Here is an 18166-nt window from a genome sequence, read left to right as displayed (position 1 = left end):
ATCGCTGGCCCAATACTGAGAACTCCAAGAATGAGAAGGGTTTAGGCCATAGTCTGCCACGCTGGCCCAGTGCGGATTGGCAGACTTCATACACCTTTGAGTACAATATGGAGAACTCTCAGGCATGCAGATTTACTCACGATGTTATCCTATCACCGTAATAAGCAATTGATATTTAATGGCTTAAAATGCACATAGCTCCGAAAAGTTAGAGGTGCGTGCCCGGGATCGAGCCCCTGACCGACGTTTTAACCACTAGACTATCACCAATTATTATCATTAGCGAATACTTCTGAGAAAATGGAACATAGACCATAGCAGAATATATGGCTAAGAAACCAATTCACATTGTCAATATCAACAGAAAGGGACATTAATTTATTCCGTTGTCCAATCCGTGGCCCAATTCTGCATTTCAACAATAGATACAAAACGCAAAGCGTTGACAATCTTGTAAATTACGACCGGATTTCTGTCGCTGCGCCTATCTGGAATCTGGACACAGCTACAAGACCTATTTATTCAGGTTACTACCATGTTCATGTACACTCGACATCGACAATTAATATTATAATTATTATTGTCTGTAATTGGGCTAAAATAATATATTTTAACAAAAACAAAGCAATCACAATTCTCCAGCAACGTGATTCTAATAATGTAAATACTTCCTAATATTTGTCTATAACATTTATATATATTTTTCATCCAATTAATTTTCATACTAGCTGATACCCGCGACTTCGTTCGCGTGGATTTATGCTTTTGAAAATCCTGTGGGAAATCTTTAAATTTTTGGGATAAACAGTAGGTAGCCTATGTCAGGTTTTTGACTATACCCATGCAAAAAATCACGCCGATCCGTTTCTCCGTTGCGACGTGATTGAAGGACAAACCAACAAACCAACAAACAAACACACTTTTGCATTTATAATAGGGGTAGTAACTGTCTTCGACATTTATAATATTATTGTCTTGACCACAGAGAGTTTTTGTAACTATAGCGTATCTTTGGTCTTGATTTACGAATTTTTCGTAAACACAGTTTCAGATACATATTGGCTTTACCAAGAATTTCCCACGCGGTATTAGTACTCTCTCTAGTTAACTCTCTTTTAACATCAATGTCGTATAGGAATGAAAATGAAGTCATAATTGAACACCAGTTTATGCAACAAACACCATAACAAGGGTTCCAGTTTCCATATTCAGATGGCGGTTGTACTCGAGATTTCTACATGTTAACGACCTTGTCGTTTTTAGAGAAATTTAGTTCCTATACACCTATTAGATCAATTTGCTAATATGTCAGTCATGATTCTTTAACTATACCGATTGTATTGCTACTTTAATACTCATTCTCCTGACTTCAGGATCTTTTGATTAGATACTCGTAGGACACATATCTACAGAAGATTATGTGTACGAAAATAAACAATACAGAACACAGAAAATTTATTATTATATAAAATTTGCTATTTCAAGGTCTTATACTCTAAACGAAATAACCTCTTTCACAACTAAAACTACCTTTCTAACTAAGATCCTTAATATAATGTTTTATTCGTCCTTGCAATCATCTAAGAATTTATGAGGTCTATTTTAGTGATTACTTCATACGTGCTTCATACATAGCTTTAGAGCCTCAATAGCTCAACGGTTACAGAATCGGACTGAAATCCGAAAGGTCGCCGTTCAAATCCCACCCGTTGCACTATTGTCGTACCTAATTCGCTTTGTTGGAGGGAAAAGTCATGATAAACATGGCTAAAATTCTTTTTAGGGTTCCGTACCTCAAAAGGAAAAACGGAACCCTTATAGGATCACTTTGTTGTCTGTCTGTATGTCTGTCGGTCTGTCAAGAAACCTACAGGGTACTTCCCGTTGACCTAGAATTATGAAATTTTCGAAGATAACAATGTCAAGTGGAGTGGTATCATATTATGAAAGGTCTTCACCTGGGCATTCTAAAACAGATTTTTATTTATTTTTATGTATCATAGTTTTTGGATTATCCTGCAAAATGTCGAAAAAATACGACCCTAATACGGTTAGTAGTTAGCCGGTTTTTTTTAAATTTAAATTGCTGTAAGGAAGCGATAGGGTAAGATGGAACTTTTGGAAGAGTTAAAATTATAAATGCGACCCTAGTGATGACCGCATTGCAAATTCTCGACTAGGCTGTAGGTGTAGGTTGTATCATGTTATGAAACCTCAAATTTGACTCAACAGACACGGTTGAACTCTGGCCCCGCCGGTCAGATTTGTACTGACGGACACTATCAAACATCGAGCATCAGTCTGCTGTCTGCTACTCGTAATTACAACATCACAGCTCCTGCCGACGCCGCGCCGCGCCGTATCAAAATGAGATAATTGCACAAATGCAGATGATCGATAGCATTGAGCCATTGGTCAATAAATTAAATCAAGCGTTCACTTTGCAAAGACCCTGAGGCGAAATTAGAAATCAGGAACATTTACTTTATTCAAAATCCTATGAATCCTTAACCTTAACGCAAGTGGCAACAACACCTGCCAATTTTTTTTACTGAATTGGACGAACGATTCACGAATACATAAATGATGTACACAACACCAACAATCATTTTTAGGGTTTCCCAACTGAAAAGGAAAAACGGACCCTTTTTTTTTAATTACCAACATAAAGAATGTTTAACAAATCCAATTTAGACACAGCAAAAAACCACGAAGGTTTAAAAAGTGTGTCATTCCGTCTACTTCTTAACACATAATAATAGTGTTTCTATAAACAATTTACATTAGTTTATAGAAACACTTATTACATTACATTGTATACAAAAATGGGGATCATTACAATTTGTTAATATAATAGGATTTTAGCTTATATTTTAAATTAAATCTAGTTAGTTCATTTCAATTTGTTATCTAAAGTATTTATTAGGCGAGGGATTATGTATGCCTTATAGGATCACTTTGTTGTCTGTCTGTCAAGAAACCTATAGGGTACTTCCCGTTGACCTAGAATCATGTTTGGTAGGTAGGTAGGTTTTATAGCACACGTTGCTTTTGCGGTTACATCACAAAAAAAATGTGTTCATGAACAAATAATTAGTATTTACAACTTTCGAAGTAAGATAACTATACGAAGTGGGGAACCATATGAAAGGGATTTACCTGTACACTCTGAAACAGGTTTTTATTTAGTTTTATGCATTACAGGTATTGATTTAGCGTGCAAAATGACGAAAAAATACAACTGCCGTACGGGACCCTCAGTGCGCGAGTCTGACTCGCACTTGGCCGGTTTTTATTAGTAACGTACTCTATCAAATGGAAGAAAGCAATTTCTATTAATATCTATATTTATCGGATACTTCGCTTTAATGCTACTACGAATACGGGTATAATAGCAGTATAATATATTGGCCTATTGAACGCGGTGAAACGTAGACAAATAAACATTAGCACAGGGATGTGAAAGTGTATTAAAATGTCCCAAATACAACACCTCAATAAACAGTAAACGATTTCGAAATTGTGATTTTCTTTGTATTTAATTTAGTATATAGTATACTGGCTTATGCTCGCGACTTCGTCCGCGTGGACTACACAAATTTCAAACCCCTATTTCACCCCCTTAGGGGTAACATTTTTAAAAGTCCTTTCTTAGCGGACGCCTACGTCATAATAGCTATCTGCATGCCAAATAGCCCGATCCATCCAGTAGTCAGTCAGTCAGTCACCTTTCCTTTTTTATATTCAGATACTAGCGATACGCCCCGGCTTCGCACGGGTAGGTATATACCCTATCCTATATGGTTACTCAGGAATAATGTAGCATTCTACTGGTAAAAAAAAACAAAATCGTTCCGTAGTTCCAGAGATTACTCCCTACAAACAAACTTACAAACTTTTCGTTTCTATATTAGTACTCCTAGATTTAACTCCTCTATCCACGGAACAAAAAGTTAATGCGGAAGACATAGCTCGTTTGTGATTGGTTGGTTACTCAAAATGATTAATGTCCACTGACTCTTTATATTATAATACTATATATTATATACTTTAATATTAACTTCTCTCCGTGGATAGAGTATAGCATGATCAATGACCCTGTCATCCGCTGTTGAATTAAGAAGTAACATTCTGGTGTCATGTCAGTAAAATCAGTTCACTTGAAGAATTATTATTAGCGCATACTTAATCCCGGCACGAGCTTAAGCGCCCATAGAATACTTATTAGGCGGAGACAGGAAGCGGAGACGTTAGCATTCCATCTCCATAAGCCGGTATAGCGCGGCCATTTTTAGAATTACATTCATTTAAATTTAACACCGAGTGACTGGATACGTATCTAACTTAGATCGATTATATGATAGCCAAATATGTGTCAGAATGCGTACGATATAAACGTTTTTGCCGCGTAACCCTCGTTTTAAAACTGCCTCTAAGAAAAACATATTGTTCATAGAGTTGATGCCTGATTTATTAATCGCCTAGAATAATGTAATTTTCTAAATCTTGTCATCAAAGGTTACCTGTAAAAGATTGCTTTAGCAATAAGACCACCTTTGCACCCTTTTGTTGTATTGTTTTCTGTATATAGGTATCTGTGTATATGCAATAAAGATTTCAAAATAAATAAATAAATTTTATTTAAAAACTGACTTTCTGATAAATCTCCATGATACCTGTCTAAATGTCAAAATTGCGCCGTCAAACGTTTGGCATTAAAAAATCGGCGAAGGATGGATACACCAGGAAATAAGCTTACCTACCTATATTCTTTAGTTTTGTGCAAATCTGCTACCTATTTCTCTCATCATAGAGCTAGAGTGGTTCTGTTCTGACACCAATTGACATTGGAGTCTCGAATACAGGATGCAGTAAATGTTTTAAACTATTATCGTAATTAAATTAAAGTAAATGATGCCCCAAAATAGGATCTACTTTGTACTGAAAAAGTCTCGGAGATTTGGATGTAACATAAAAGTAAAGAAAGACATCAATCAAAGATCCGTGTTTCCGGAATCGGTCTTACTTATATCCCATCTGTCGTTTAAAGTTTCCCGTTTTCTTTGAAAAAGAAATATCAAATGAACTAGAACAAAAAAACAAAGTATCGAGATTTATTTTATTATACGCGTCATACCACTACTACTTAGTATAGGCACTACTTTACCAGTAGGGTGGTAACACTTAACTAACAGCAGAGCTAACTGGTAACTAAGAGCAGGCCGAGGGGTCGTACCCGGAACCTCCCACTTATAAGACCACAGTGCTTACCAATGCACCAGGGAGATCCTGTACATTAAATTCTAAGGAAACATCAATTCATATAAAGCCATAAACTTAACATAAAGGGTAGACCACGGTTAGTCGTAATAAAATATGCGCTTCGATTATGGGCATCGTATTTCCTTATTCTTATGAAAATGCATTTTAGATTATTTATTTATTCGCTGAACGGCGGTTAACTACCGGTCTTTCTTATATTAAATCTTTCATTAGTGATCGCATCTAAATCTTGATAAAAGGGCGTGAACATGAATCTATGTCTTATGATCTAAATCTACTCTTATTTATGGATAAACATTGATTAACTGTTTTATTTCTATACTTTGTACTATAACGTTCTGAAGCAGTCATATCGATGGAAGCAGACATAGAATTATTTGTATGGTAGCTTATGTATGACATATGACGTAGATATTTTTGTATCCGTATTTTCACGGATGAGTGCGTGATCGCTCTATCAGTATTTTTATTCATCGTATGTTTTGAATTGAGTAGCAAATATTTTTAACTCTAAACTCAGGAAACTATATATAACTATATTTAACTCTAAACTCAGGAAGCTAGGTATGAAACAGAACTCGACCAGATATCGAAAGTTTGTGTACAAATATCAAGAAGATTGCAACAGCCACTCGAGGTTTAAATAAACAGAAGTGTTACGGTATTGCATTCATAATCATAAGAAGCCCCTAATATAAGCATTGCACTTAAAATACTCAGATACCTACCGGAAAATGATTCAACCACTCGTCTCGTAATTTTAAACAGCACAATCGATTAAAAGATCGATTGATCTGAGTTTTGTGGTTAAGACGTGATGACATCACTATTTCAAGGAATCTCAGGTAGTGTTAGAATACTGTCCTATTTTAAATTCTCTACATGTTAAGTAAACCAAACTCCTATGAAATGAATCATTTAACAGTGTCCAACGAATACTAGGTTTTCGATCGTACCTACTGCCAACGTCTTATCAAACATCGTGCTAACTAAGCTTAGTGTTTCTTTTCAAACTTCTATCAGTTGGAAACTTGGAAGTTCGAAACGACAGCCTCAACTCACCTGAAGCACAGTTCAGAACTCCTAACAAAACGTCGAGGTTTCGACGTCACTGGCAGGCGCTAATAAAGTAGCCCCATTTTTCTATGATTTCACGTCTCCCATTGCCTAATATTTGACATTTCGTCGATTCAGGATTAAACCGAGAGTACCTCACTCTAGTTCATTCTGCTAGAAGCGACCTATCTCTCAGATTTTCAATTGTTGAATACTTGTTAAATGTCAGCCATAAGCGGCGGTAATCAGCGAGGTTTCGCAGTGTGCCAATTGTTTGATTAAAGTATTCGATCCGCGTTGCTCTTTCGAGTCGTTGCGTGGGCGTGTATATTCATGCCACTTGCAATTCCTCACATTTCTGAATTTTCCTCACATTCCAACAATTACTTAAATTGTTGGTTGTTCTTGCAAGATACAATATATTTCATAATCATCGTCATTTTAAGTTAATATCTAAGCATTGTTGGATAAAGAAATCTTTTCAGTAGCGCCAACGTTCCTTACTTTCAGCATTTTTCATACAGTCGATGCCTGTGTTTACACTCATTACCATTGAATTTGGACAATTTTGACAGTATTATTGAAAAAGTAGTACACACAAAGTAGTGCAAAGTACACACTATAAGTAAATATTTTTAACTCATAGAGGTATAGTTTTAGATACAGGACAATTTTCGCAACCAAGACGAACTCGGGTCAAGGTATGTACGCTGTAATTACATGTAGCTAGAGCTACTAGATCTACATGTGAGGTTGTTCTACGAGTAGAAATAAAAAATAACATTGGATTTACCTTTTGATATAACCGCTTTAACTGAGGTAACGATGTTAACATTAGTAAAATTATATTTCCTCCTACTTTAGACCTTCTTGTCTATAATTCCATGAAACTGATGTAGATATAGGACGTAAGAGTACAGCAATAACGGAACGCGGGTCTTTGTTAAAAATAATTGAAATATTTATGAAGTTTTGCAGCAGGACAAGTCTTATTTTCAAATGGTGTCAAAACTAAACTTAGCGAGGAAATTCATATCCATACTCCGAAACTGTAAGTGTTTGTTAAATTGTTCGCTTGTTCTTTAGAACTACTCAACAATTTTAACGAGGCACTAAACTCTAAACTAAAAACTTAAGAAGGACATCGGATCATTTTTATCCCGGAGAAACGTGGATGATATTCCGGACAAAAGCTAGTTAAATATACGATATGAATATAATTTAACACTCAGGTTATAATTTGTATCAAATATGTTTCGATTATAACGTCAACAACGAAAACTGCAGTTTAGACACGAAACGATAAAATTCTTTGCTCTATGTTAAGAGAAAGCTCAAGTAGGTAGAGATTTCATAAAATTACGAGACTGTTGGAAAACAATTTACTAAATCAACGTCACACACAATTTCTAATGAGAAAGATACCACTACATCATTTGCAACAGAACGGCTAGTTAATGTCAATGCAATGTAATCATGCTGTCGTATGTATGTAGCCCACGACCGTATATGGGTGATCCCGTTGGATTCTTGTCGAAGCATCTAACTATCGATAACTGGTCGTAATGATAGAGATCTGTATTCGGAGTTTGGAGCCTCATTGAGCAACAGAAACCATTCAGGTTTGTTCTTCTATATTTTGCTTAAAGCTGATTGCATATTACGATACGAGTCGCAAGCATTTCTATTGTACTGGCATTTCCAGTGTTGATGATTTTTTAGTTCGATGACGAGGCTTTGACTGCAATCTCACGTGGTACGTAATAAAGTAGTGGAAGCGAGGTAGTTTAGGAGGTGTATTAATTGAAAGGTAGTTTAATTGAACCCATACCTCTAATTGATCCCTGCGAGGCATCGCGGAACGCAAAATCGATAATTAAATACCCATTAATAAATTTTTCGCGCGCTGTAATATCAACAAAAACTTGAAATTACTTTGCTAACGTAACATTGAATAGGTCTAAACTTAAGTACATGTTCATGTCAGTCATGAGTCATGACTTAGACCATAGAACTAGGAATCAGCTTAGCTTATTTTGTTCTGTAACTTAGACCTACGTAGGTATACAAACCTATGATGGAAATGCTAAATTCGATTTTGATGTTTTAGTGAAACTGTTTACAAAGGGCTTTTTATTATACCTATTACTAGTTCACGCGGATCTAGATCCGCACATTACAAACTCCACATATTACAAACCGCTATTTTACCCCCTTAGGGGCTCAATTTTCAAAAATCGTTTCTTAGCGGAGATCTATGTCATAATAGCTATCTGCATGCCAAATTTTCGCACGATCTGTCCAGTAGTTTGAGCTGTACCTACGTTGACAGATCACAGTCAGTCAGTTCGATTTTTCTTTTATGTACCTATTTAGATAATAAAAAGTTGACAAATAATGAGACCTAAGTTCATTAATACTTCAACGCGCGGTAGACGTTTTATTGTAAATGCTAGTCGAATTGTTTTCGGGTTGGAAGCATACGATGATTGCAAGTGATTTTGGAAACACAAAGGCATTCGTAATGAACACAACAAATACTCATATATCTTGTTTTGTTTACTAGCAGAGATTTGCTGTGTAGGAGATAAACAATTATTCTCGACATTAATTGTAACCTTGGAATATTGTAAATGCGACGCCCTCCCTTCTAATTATTATTGGCGCATCGATCTGTGCATCTTTCAACAAATACGGGTTCTCATAATAAGCAATGACAGTACATAAACAACTTCATTTGTTTTATATAACCGATTGGAGGATTTGTTATTATACAGAATAGATCGAACAGAATTTAAGACTGTGGCAACATAATATTTAAGAGCATCAAGTAGTTCGATAAAGACAAACAATATGTCAGACAACAATACCTGAGATGACTAGGAATTGATACTTCTACTACTACCACGGGAACTCAGGAACATTGAGGTACGAGCGTATTACTTCAATGCTCAAGCGTGTAACCTATCAAGATTAACTTGGAAAGTAGAACATTATCTAAATAAGTTCGAACTTTCAAGTTTCAAAAACTAATTAGTATTTACATATATAAGTACGTATAAAACAAGAAGTGTTCGTAATTTTAGATTTTTTATAATGTAATGATGATGGTAGACAATAAAATAGTTTAGTTTGTCAAAGGGCAAAACATATCAAATTTCACAACGCGCTCCGGCGTAGGAGACAAATTATACGCAAGATTAACATAGTAAAGATGTTACGACACCACCATTGTTTGCGGATGCCGCTGAACCAGTCAATTAGAGGCTTAGAGCCGCTTTCGCACAGTAAATGGCACCCCAACTCTGTGGAGGTCTTATGACTACAATGCAAAGTAATTGTATCAATTGAACCGATGCTGAGAAAATAAATCAACGTCCTCTGAGTAACGGCAACTTGCAAGTAATAAAATTAATTTCACTTGAGAAATTATTTCAAGAGACGGCAATTTATTATGATGCTTCTTGATCAAAACCAATGATATTATACCATTAATTATGTTATTTTCATTTTACATGGATATGAAACGCGAGTAAGATTAAGAATGCACCAGAGTAGAAAATATAGAGCTGTACAAATGTGACCCAAATGCAGTAGTTTTAAATCTTCACTATAGACGCATATGTACCTAACTACCTAACGTATTTAATTCTTTTTCACATTAATTAATATCGTCGGTTGGAACATAGTAGTTGACCGTAGTTCTAAAAGGTCAAGGGTCAATCCTAAAATTTCAAAACCTTTTCAAGATTTCTTAAAAAGTTTCCACTTTTTTAATAATTCTTCTTTTATTTATAAAACCATGAACTTGGGTGACGTATATTACTAACTAGCTGATGCCCGCGACTTCGTACGCGTGGATTTAGTTTTTAAAAATCCTGTGGGAACTCCTAGATTTTCCGAAATAAAAAGTAGCCTATGTCCTTCCCCGAGTTGCAAGCTACCTCTGTACCAAATTTCGTCAAAATCGGTTGAACGGTTGAGCCGTGAAAAGCTAGCAGACAGACAGACAGACAGACAGACACACTTTCGCATTTATAATATTATAGTATGGATAACATGGGAGATTTGACCCTTAGTTTGTAATATGAACTTAGAAGATAGGAAGGAAGAGTTGCTTATAGCATAACCTAGGCGGTTCTACTGTAAGTAACCCTCAATAGCATAGGTACTTTCAATTGGAATTAACTCCCTTGGTGAGTCAAACAGGTCACAAAAGCCCACGCTATGTTTCTCATCGCCAGGAGCCAGCTTCATCGGCAATTCATTTGTATTCGAGTCTCTAACACCAGTTATGTAAGAACGCCTTGTGACAAAGCTGCGACATTGCCAATTTAGTAATGCACGCAGTGCTAATACATTTACATGAATTACATTTGCTCAACACAAGTTATATTACCTTATTTACGCTCGTGATTAACATTTTGATTGCTTGAACAATATTTATTTACTACTCACATTTTTCATTCAACGTAATAAATTATGTATGTATTTTTTCAACGACTAAGCTAAACTGAGAAGCAAATCTATCAAACTCATGCTGTTTTACAAATATATATTACAACTATTTCATAATATAAGACCGTAATTTATCAATTTTACCAAATCGGCAGACACTTAGAGGTCCAATAAAATTAATCGTGGACTGAAGGGTGCGGCAATTCATTTTTGAGCATAGTACCAATTCTGTTAACAAATAAATGGATAAACCATTAGTTTAACAGTAAATAAATTTAGATCCACAAAGTGATAAAAATTGTTAGAAGTTGTACAAAATGTTAAATAATTTTTATTATTTTATCTTAGACAAATAGCACAAAAGGTTACTTTTGATAAAATCTCCCAAGATATCCGGAACAAACAGAGGTGCAGTATATCAGTTAGCGTTAGGATAAGATAACGTGAACTATTTCAAAACTAGCTCTATGTAAAGATTTAAAGGCTTTTATCTCCTTGGTCTTAACAGAGTAACAACAAAATACAATTATCTTTACAAACTTTGTATCGACAGCGTGACTGCCTCTCCCTATGTAATGATATTCAAGTTCGTGCAGTCCGCGTAGATATGAGGGGTAATCAAATGTTGCCAAATATGTAGAGAATAGTATCAAAGAACTGGCCTGCTCGAGGGCTTGCCAAATTAAAGCTAACTTACCTCGTAAAGTGGCTGGGGCTGGGAAGAAAATTCGCTCCAGGGTCTCAATACGGCACGCTCTGAATCTGCTCCATTTAAAGCGAAGTTAACTCCATACTTTCTCCAAAGTGAAAGATCGTACAGCCTCCGCCATGGCACACCATCAAACTTCTTTTTTCTGATACTTCCTCGGAACGACGGCGAACGAACGAATGGCTCAACTAAAATTCCATTTTTGCTTGCACTACGCCAGGGAGGTTTTGTACCGTTGTTTCCAGGTTTGCCATTTACCGTTCCTGATGAATTTTTACGACATACTATATTTCTGTTTGGAGTCAACGCTCTTTTCTTGTCATCTTCCTGATTACTCAATCCATCAGATTTTACTTCCTCAATAGTCACAACACCTGACTTTCTATCTCTGAAGCTCCCTCTCGAGGATGTTCTTACAAAATTATTCTTCCATTTTTCACCGTCAATCTCATCATTAACAGAGGAAGTTACACTATCATCAGCGTAGCGCATTCGAGCAGTTTTCATTAAAGAAGCTTTTGTGTTTTGTGTGAAAAGTCGTTCACAAGGATCAGTCAATTTAGATTCTACGCGAGGCTTAAAAGCAGTTTCTGAGTCAGTATCGCTATGCCCTTCGTAGGAGCTAGTACTGTTACTAAAACTCTTCGTCATAGATCCATTCTTAATGGCACAATTACTGTCGTTTTTGGTAGCCTCCTTAATTTCTATATAGCAATCGCTCCGGAAGGACTTTTTTGATTGCAGGCTTGTATTAGAATCAGACTTAGCAAGTGGATTTTTTGAATCGACGCATCCATGTGCGTGGGATTTGCCAGTACAATGCTTGTGAATCTTTGCAAGTGCTGCCAGGGTTTTGTTCCCGCTGGGCGAAAGCTCATCGCCACATCGGAGTGATTGTTCAAATGTTCCTTGTACATGAAACATTTTTCACCCTATTCTTATTACACCTTTGTCACATTGCAACTCACAACATAGTTAGACATTTTTGCTTTAAAACATACTCACTTTCTTAAAATCATATTATTTTTGTTATTATAGTTTCGGGCTCCACAACAAATTTTAAACTTAAAGCGAAAGCGCAATTTCAACTTTGTGAATAATAAAAGTTATCCAGTTAATGCACAAATTATGTAAAGATGGTGCTAGTTATATTGAGAGAAAAATACCAAATGCAGACGCATTACAACTGATATCGGTTCAAATGCGGTTTTTAATTTTTTTAATATCAAATATTGATGGCGCAATTTGCGTGAACGTCGGATTACAGTGACTAAACGCTAAACGTCTACCTCCACAATCGTGCCGTCTTGCAGCTACAGCTATGTATTGTCAACATTCAATAGATACTTCAAAATAAATATTGCACAACAACAGTTAGCGGTACCAAACGTAAATTCCGTATAACCATTTTACGCCTCTATAAAATATTGTGTTAAAGAAGTGACATTTTGAATTTCAAAACAGATATTTCTCTAGGTGTAATAAATTCTATACACACGTAACTTTTTACGTATGCACAATCTACACTACGAAAGAATCAATTTTTTTATGGTTTGAGTAGTCGTACCTAATGATCTGAATAAGCTGTGATAGTCTAGTGGTTAGGACGTCCGTCTTCTAATCGGAGGGCGGGGGTTCACACAAAGGTGTGTGCAGTCTACCAATCCGCACATGGCCAGCGTGGTAGGCTATGGCCAAACCCTTCTCTCTGAGACGAGATCTGTGCTCTGTAATGAGCCGGCGATGGGTTGATCACGATGATGATGATTGGTCTAAACGTACTATTCCAAAGTGCACTCCCACTTGGCCGAGTTAGTCTGTTAATTCACTTATCACTGTGTCAATATTTGGACTAACTTTATCAGCACTTACACACGCCTGATCGTGGGAATGAGTTCCACTTTCTATTTACATGTATTGCACTAACTAAATACCATCTAAACAACTTTTCAATCATAGCAAAAAGAGTGAATTTATTATATTTCTATGTTTAAATAAAAATTCTAAAAAATTAAGTGTACAGATATTAAAACACCGATTATGGAGTTTCTCAAAAGTAATTTCGACTTAATATTTTGAGCATAAAATATATTTAATTTATGTGTCTACAACTAAAGACTATTAGTAGGCGTGAAGCAAAACAAAGTTAGCATCGTTAGCAACGTACAGTCTAAAACTGCGACCAAGAGTCTTTCTTCCAAAATTAAACTTTATACTGTTGTAATAGAGTCAAAATATGATTGGAAAAATATGATCGAATTTCCTAAGGTAGTGTACGTGAGTAAATACAGCAATATACGAACCACGTTGGTCAACAGCGCGTGCAAATTGATCTAGCGACACAGATCCCACTTATTCGATAATATTTAAATTGACATTGCGCAATTTGTCTCCCTAGTACACGAAATGTATTGAATTTTCATCAAAATGAAATTACTGATGAAAATTTATTAACGCTGGGGGAGATAAGTTATTCTTTTTAAAATTTAAGGAGTTTATTGTAATAGCATTTAAAGTTGCTGTTATACGAACATTTCATTTCCTACATGTATTTCAAAATAACGTTTTATAATCTTTTTCAGTACATTTTTTCTTACATTCTTTGTTGATCATTCATAGATTTAATCTTTTGTTAACTGGTGATGTGGTCTGAATTTAAATATTGCGTTCTCTTGTGAAATTTCCCTAATTCTTACTAGGTATATAAAATGCTAACATGTAACAACTTTTCAACCTGTTTGTTAAACGCCAATCAAGTGGGTGATCGGAACTGGTTCGAACATTTTGTAAATTATTTCGTACGTAATGATTTGATAAAATTCAAATTAGATAGGAAATCTTGAACATTAGAATTGACAAAATTCTAGTTAATTAGAAAATGGTTGGCTGAATCAAAGGAAAGAAAGCCGATTAAGATAGATTTGGATAATAGACTGCTAGCGATAAAGAGAGCAAGGTGATATAATTAAAAATGAGGAGTCCCGTGGAAGAACTAGAGTAACCGACACAATATGACGTCGATGTGATAATGAGTCGTAGTTCTGAAAAAAAAAACAATTTGCGGGCACATAGCTCAAAGAGCCCTGACTTTGGAGTCCTAAAGTGTTTCAACGGCGACTCAGCGAAAAACTAAACGTTGAGAAATATCCCACTTACAAGAGACCTACGTGAAGTGATCGCCTATCAGTGGGAACAATGTCATGATATTTTACTAATTAAATAATTTAAATAATTTATTTCAAATAACTTGAGTTTACAGTAGCTGTAGGAGGTTGGAGCCTTCTTTTAGGAGTAGGCGAACTACTCCTGTGTCAGAAGACACCGCTTTTCCTTAACAATATTTTCATCAGCGATATCAAGCAAACGTGTGTGGGTTAGTAAGTGTATGGATAGATATATGTATGTATGTATTTGTGTGTGTGTGTGTGTGTGTGTGTGTGTGTGTGTGTGTGTGTGTGTGTGTGTGTGCGTGTGTGTGTGTGTGCGTGTGTGTGTGTGTGAACATAGAACTAATAGAGTTCTATTACAAGTTATAAACATAATGAAAGGCAAACAGATCATATCTTAATATCTCTGTTAATTAACTCGCGCCAATGCCCACGGTGGTCGTACAAACGGTTTCAAGTCAAATGATTTATTCAAAATAGGTAATAAATTACTCTTATTGATTGTCTGGTATAGTGTTAGATTTGTAAGATAATATAGTGGTGATAATTATAACGCAAACTTAAAACTAAAGCTACGAGGGTTCCAAACGCGCCCAGGTCTGAGAAGAGCCCACAACAAACTCAGCCGGGTATTCTTTTTATTATCACCACTTTACAAATTTATTGAAACTTATTAGAACTATCACAAAGTCGTTAAGCAACTCATTCCCAAGCTTGCTTATCATTTAAATAATCCTTTACATTGTAATAGGATTTTTCAATTAGTTTACGTTTTATGAAAACTTTGAACTTGTTGAGAGACATCTCCAATATGTCTTCTGGAAGCTTATTATAGAAACGTATGGAATTACGAGCAAATGAATTGCTAACTTTACTGAGCCTAGAGGCGGGAATTACAAGTTTATTTTTATTTCTAGTATTTATATTATGACAGTCACTTTTTTTTTTAAATTTATTTATGTTTTTATGTACGTACAGTAAATTTTCAAAAATATATTGATTATGCACTGTCATAATTTTAACTTCCCTAAATTTAGTTCTCAGCGACTCTCGTGGCCCCATACTGTATATGGCTCGAACAGCCCTTTTCTGCAGCACAAAAATAGAATTAATATCAGCAGCATTACCCCATAATAATATACCATATGACATAATGCTGTGAAAGTAACTAAAATATACTAGTCTCGCAGTTTCTATGTCTGTCAACTGGCGAATCTTTTTTACCGCATATGCGGCAGAACTAAGTCTGTTCGATAAGTTATTTATATGAGAGCCCCATTGAAGTTTTGCATCTAACGTTATTCCAAGAAAAATAGCGGTATCCACTAAATCTAATTCCTCATTATTAAGTTGCACAGTGGTTTTCACCTGCTTAACATTTGGTAAAGTGAATTTAATACACTTTGTCTTTTTCCCGTTGAGAAGCAGGTTATTAGCTTCGAACCACTGTACTAACTTGGTGAGAGAATTGTTTACTTCATCAAAAGTTGTTAAGTATCGATTGATTTTAAATAAAAGTGATGTATCATCAGCAAACAAGACTATCCCGTAATTGTCCTTAGCGAGGTAAGGAAGGTCATTGATGTAAATAAGGAACAGAAAAGGTCCTAAGATGGAACCTTGTGGCACCCCCATTTTTACAACGGATCCGGGAGATCGCTTTCCATTCACGTCTACCCTTTGTATTCTATCATTTAGGTAAGAACTCATCAATTCCAATGCTGCACCCCTAATTCCATAATGGTGCAATTTCGCGACCAATGTTTCATGATCAACGCAGTCGAAAGCCTTGGATAAATCACATAAAACGCCAAGCGCATCACGTGATTCCTCCCAGGCTTCAAATATATTTAGTATTAACTCAACACCAGCATCGGTTGTTGAGCGACCCCGTGTAAAACCAAACTGTTTGGTGTGAAATAAATCATTAATGTTGAAAAAATTAAGCAGTTGAGTTAAAATTATTTTTTCAAAGATTTTACTAAAAGTGGGTAGTACAGATATCGGTCTGAAGTTAGTGGGGTCACTAGTACTACCTGATTTAAATAATGGAATTATTTTACTATGTTTCATTAAGTCTGGAAACTCACCACAGTCAACACAATTATTGAATATTAATGCTAACTCGGGTGCAACAATATCAATTAATGATTTCACAACGTTAACGGAAATGCCCCACAGATCATTTGTTTTCTTATTATTAATTAATTTAAAAGCTTTGATAACGTCAGAGCAACTAACGTGACTGAATTCAAACATTTTATTACATTCAGGCACGTTATCCTCCAATAGTGAGAGAGCGGCGGCTGCTGAAGTTAACTATTTTCCAGGTAGTTTTTACTACATTGGAGCTGTTTTTAATTTTTGCCTGGATATATTTTGACTTGGCTGCAATGCAATCTCTCTTAAACTTTTTGGAAAACAGTTGAACGTACTGCTTGAATTCGTCACCAGTATCATATTGTCGCTCCGCATACAATTCATATAGTTTTTGTCTACTTTTATGTAGTTCTACTGTTGCCCATTCACTAAAAACTTTTGCATCAGTAGTCAAGACCGATTTACTGGTGAATATTGAGTTAAATATAGTATTGAATATATTAAAAAATGTATTATACATTTCATCAGGACTAAACCCATTTGACAAAAATGGAAGGTGTTTTATAAGGCTTAGTCTCATATTCTCAATTCGGTCAGACGTTACTGGTACAAAGGTTATTCTACGTTTAGAATTTTTTTTCTTCAAATTTTCAAACTGGATCAACTGTCCACAATGATCCGAATCCAATTTGCTAATTATGGTTTTAGTAATTGGATTTATATTTGTAAAAATATTGTCTATACATGTGGCGCTAGTTACAGTTATTCTTGTAGGCTCCATAAACATGTTGGATAGGTTGTAGGATTTGAAAAGATTTAATAATTTGCCATTTAAAGGGCTACTTTCCAAAATATTTACATTAAAGTCTCCGCACACAATCAGCTTTTTATTTGATTTTGAGATTTTGAATAAGACTTCATCCATTACCTTTTCAAAAAGATCAAAGTTAGACAAGGGTGGTCTATATACAGACACAACAATGAATTGCTCAAGTTCAACTGAGGATAGTTCTATTGTTCGCTCAACAGACAGGCTCTCTATGTCATTTCGATTCTTGAATTTTAATTGTTTGCTAAGCAAAATTAACGAGCCGCCATGAATCGCATTGGTTCTGGTGAACGAACTACCAACCTGGTGATTACCAAAATTGAATGTATACTCATGATTTTTTAACCAATGCTCAGTTATACATAAAATATCAATATTGAAATTATTCAAAAAAAGTTCTATTTCCAGATCTTTCCCTCTGATACATTGAATATTTTGGTGCACCAGATTGATAACATTAGATTTTTTGCAACAACTTGCAATTTCTAATTCTTTGCCGGTGAAGCTCTGTATACTTTGATGTACATTTTTCATGTGACAGGGCTCCTCCGTTGTCTTACTGTC

General features: G+C 35.5%; 1 protein-coding gene across 5 annotated transcripts in view; it reads right to left on the bottom strand.

The window, feature by feature from the left end:
* The window catches only part of Mhcl (Myosin heavy chain-like), a 234596-nt gene that overhangs the window by 151613 nt on the left and 64817 nt on the right, over window positions 1-18166 (bottom strand). Inside the window, exon 2 of one of the 5 annotated variants that reach the window (XM_069501067.1) lies at window positions 11495-12514. The exons of 2 other annotated variants lie outside the window; for them this stretch is intronic. In XM_069501067.1, the coding sequence (XP_069357168.1) occupies window positions 11495-12430 (936 nt within the window). In that variant the 5' untranslated portion in view covers window positions 12431-12514. Of the gene's footprint in view, window positions 1-11494; window positions 12595-18166 lie in introns of those variants that run through there. 2 more of the 5 variants (XM_069501068.1, XM_069501069.1) reach the window with 2 other exon arrangements.

The sequence above is a fragment of the Maniola hyperantus genome, chromosome 9 (assembly GCF_902806685.2).
Source record: "Maniola hyperantus chromosome 9, iAphHyp1.2, whole genome shotgun sequence".
NCBI lineage: Eukaryota > Metazoa > Arthropoda > Insecta > Lepidoptera > Nymphalidae > Maniola > Maniola hyperantus.
Note: the sequence above shows the minus strand (reverse complement) of the source record. Positions and strands in the feature narration are given on the sequence as shown.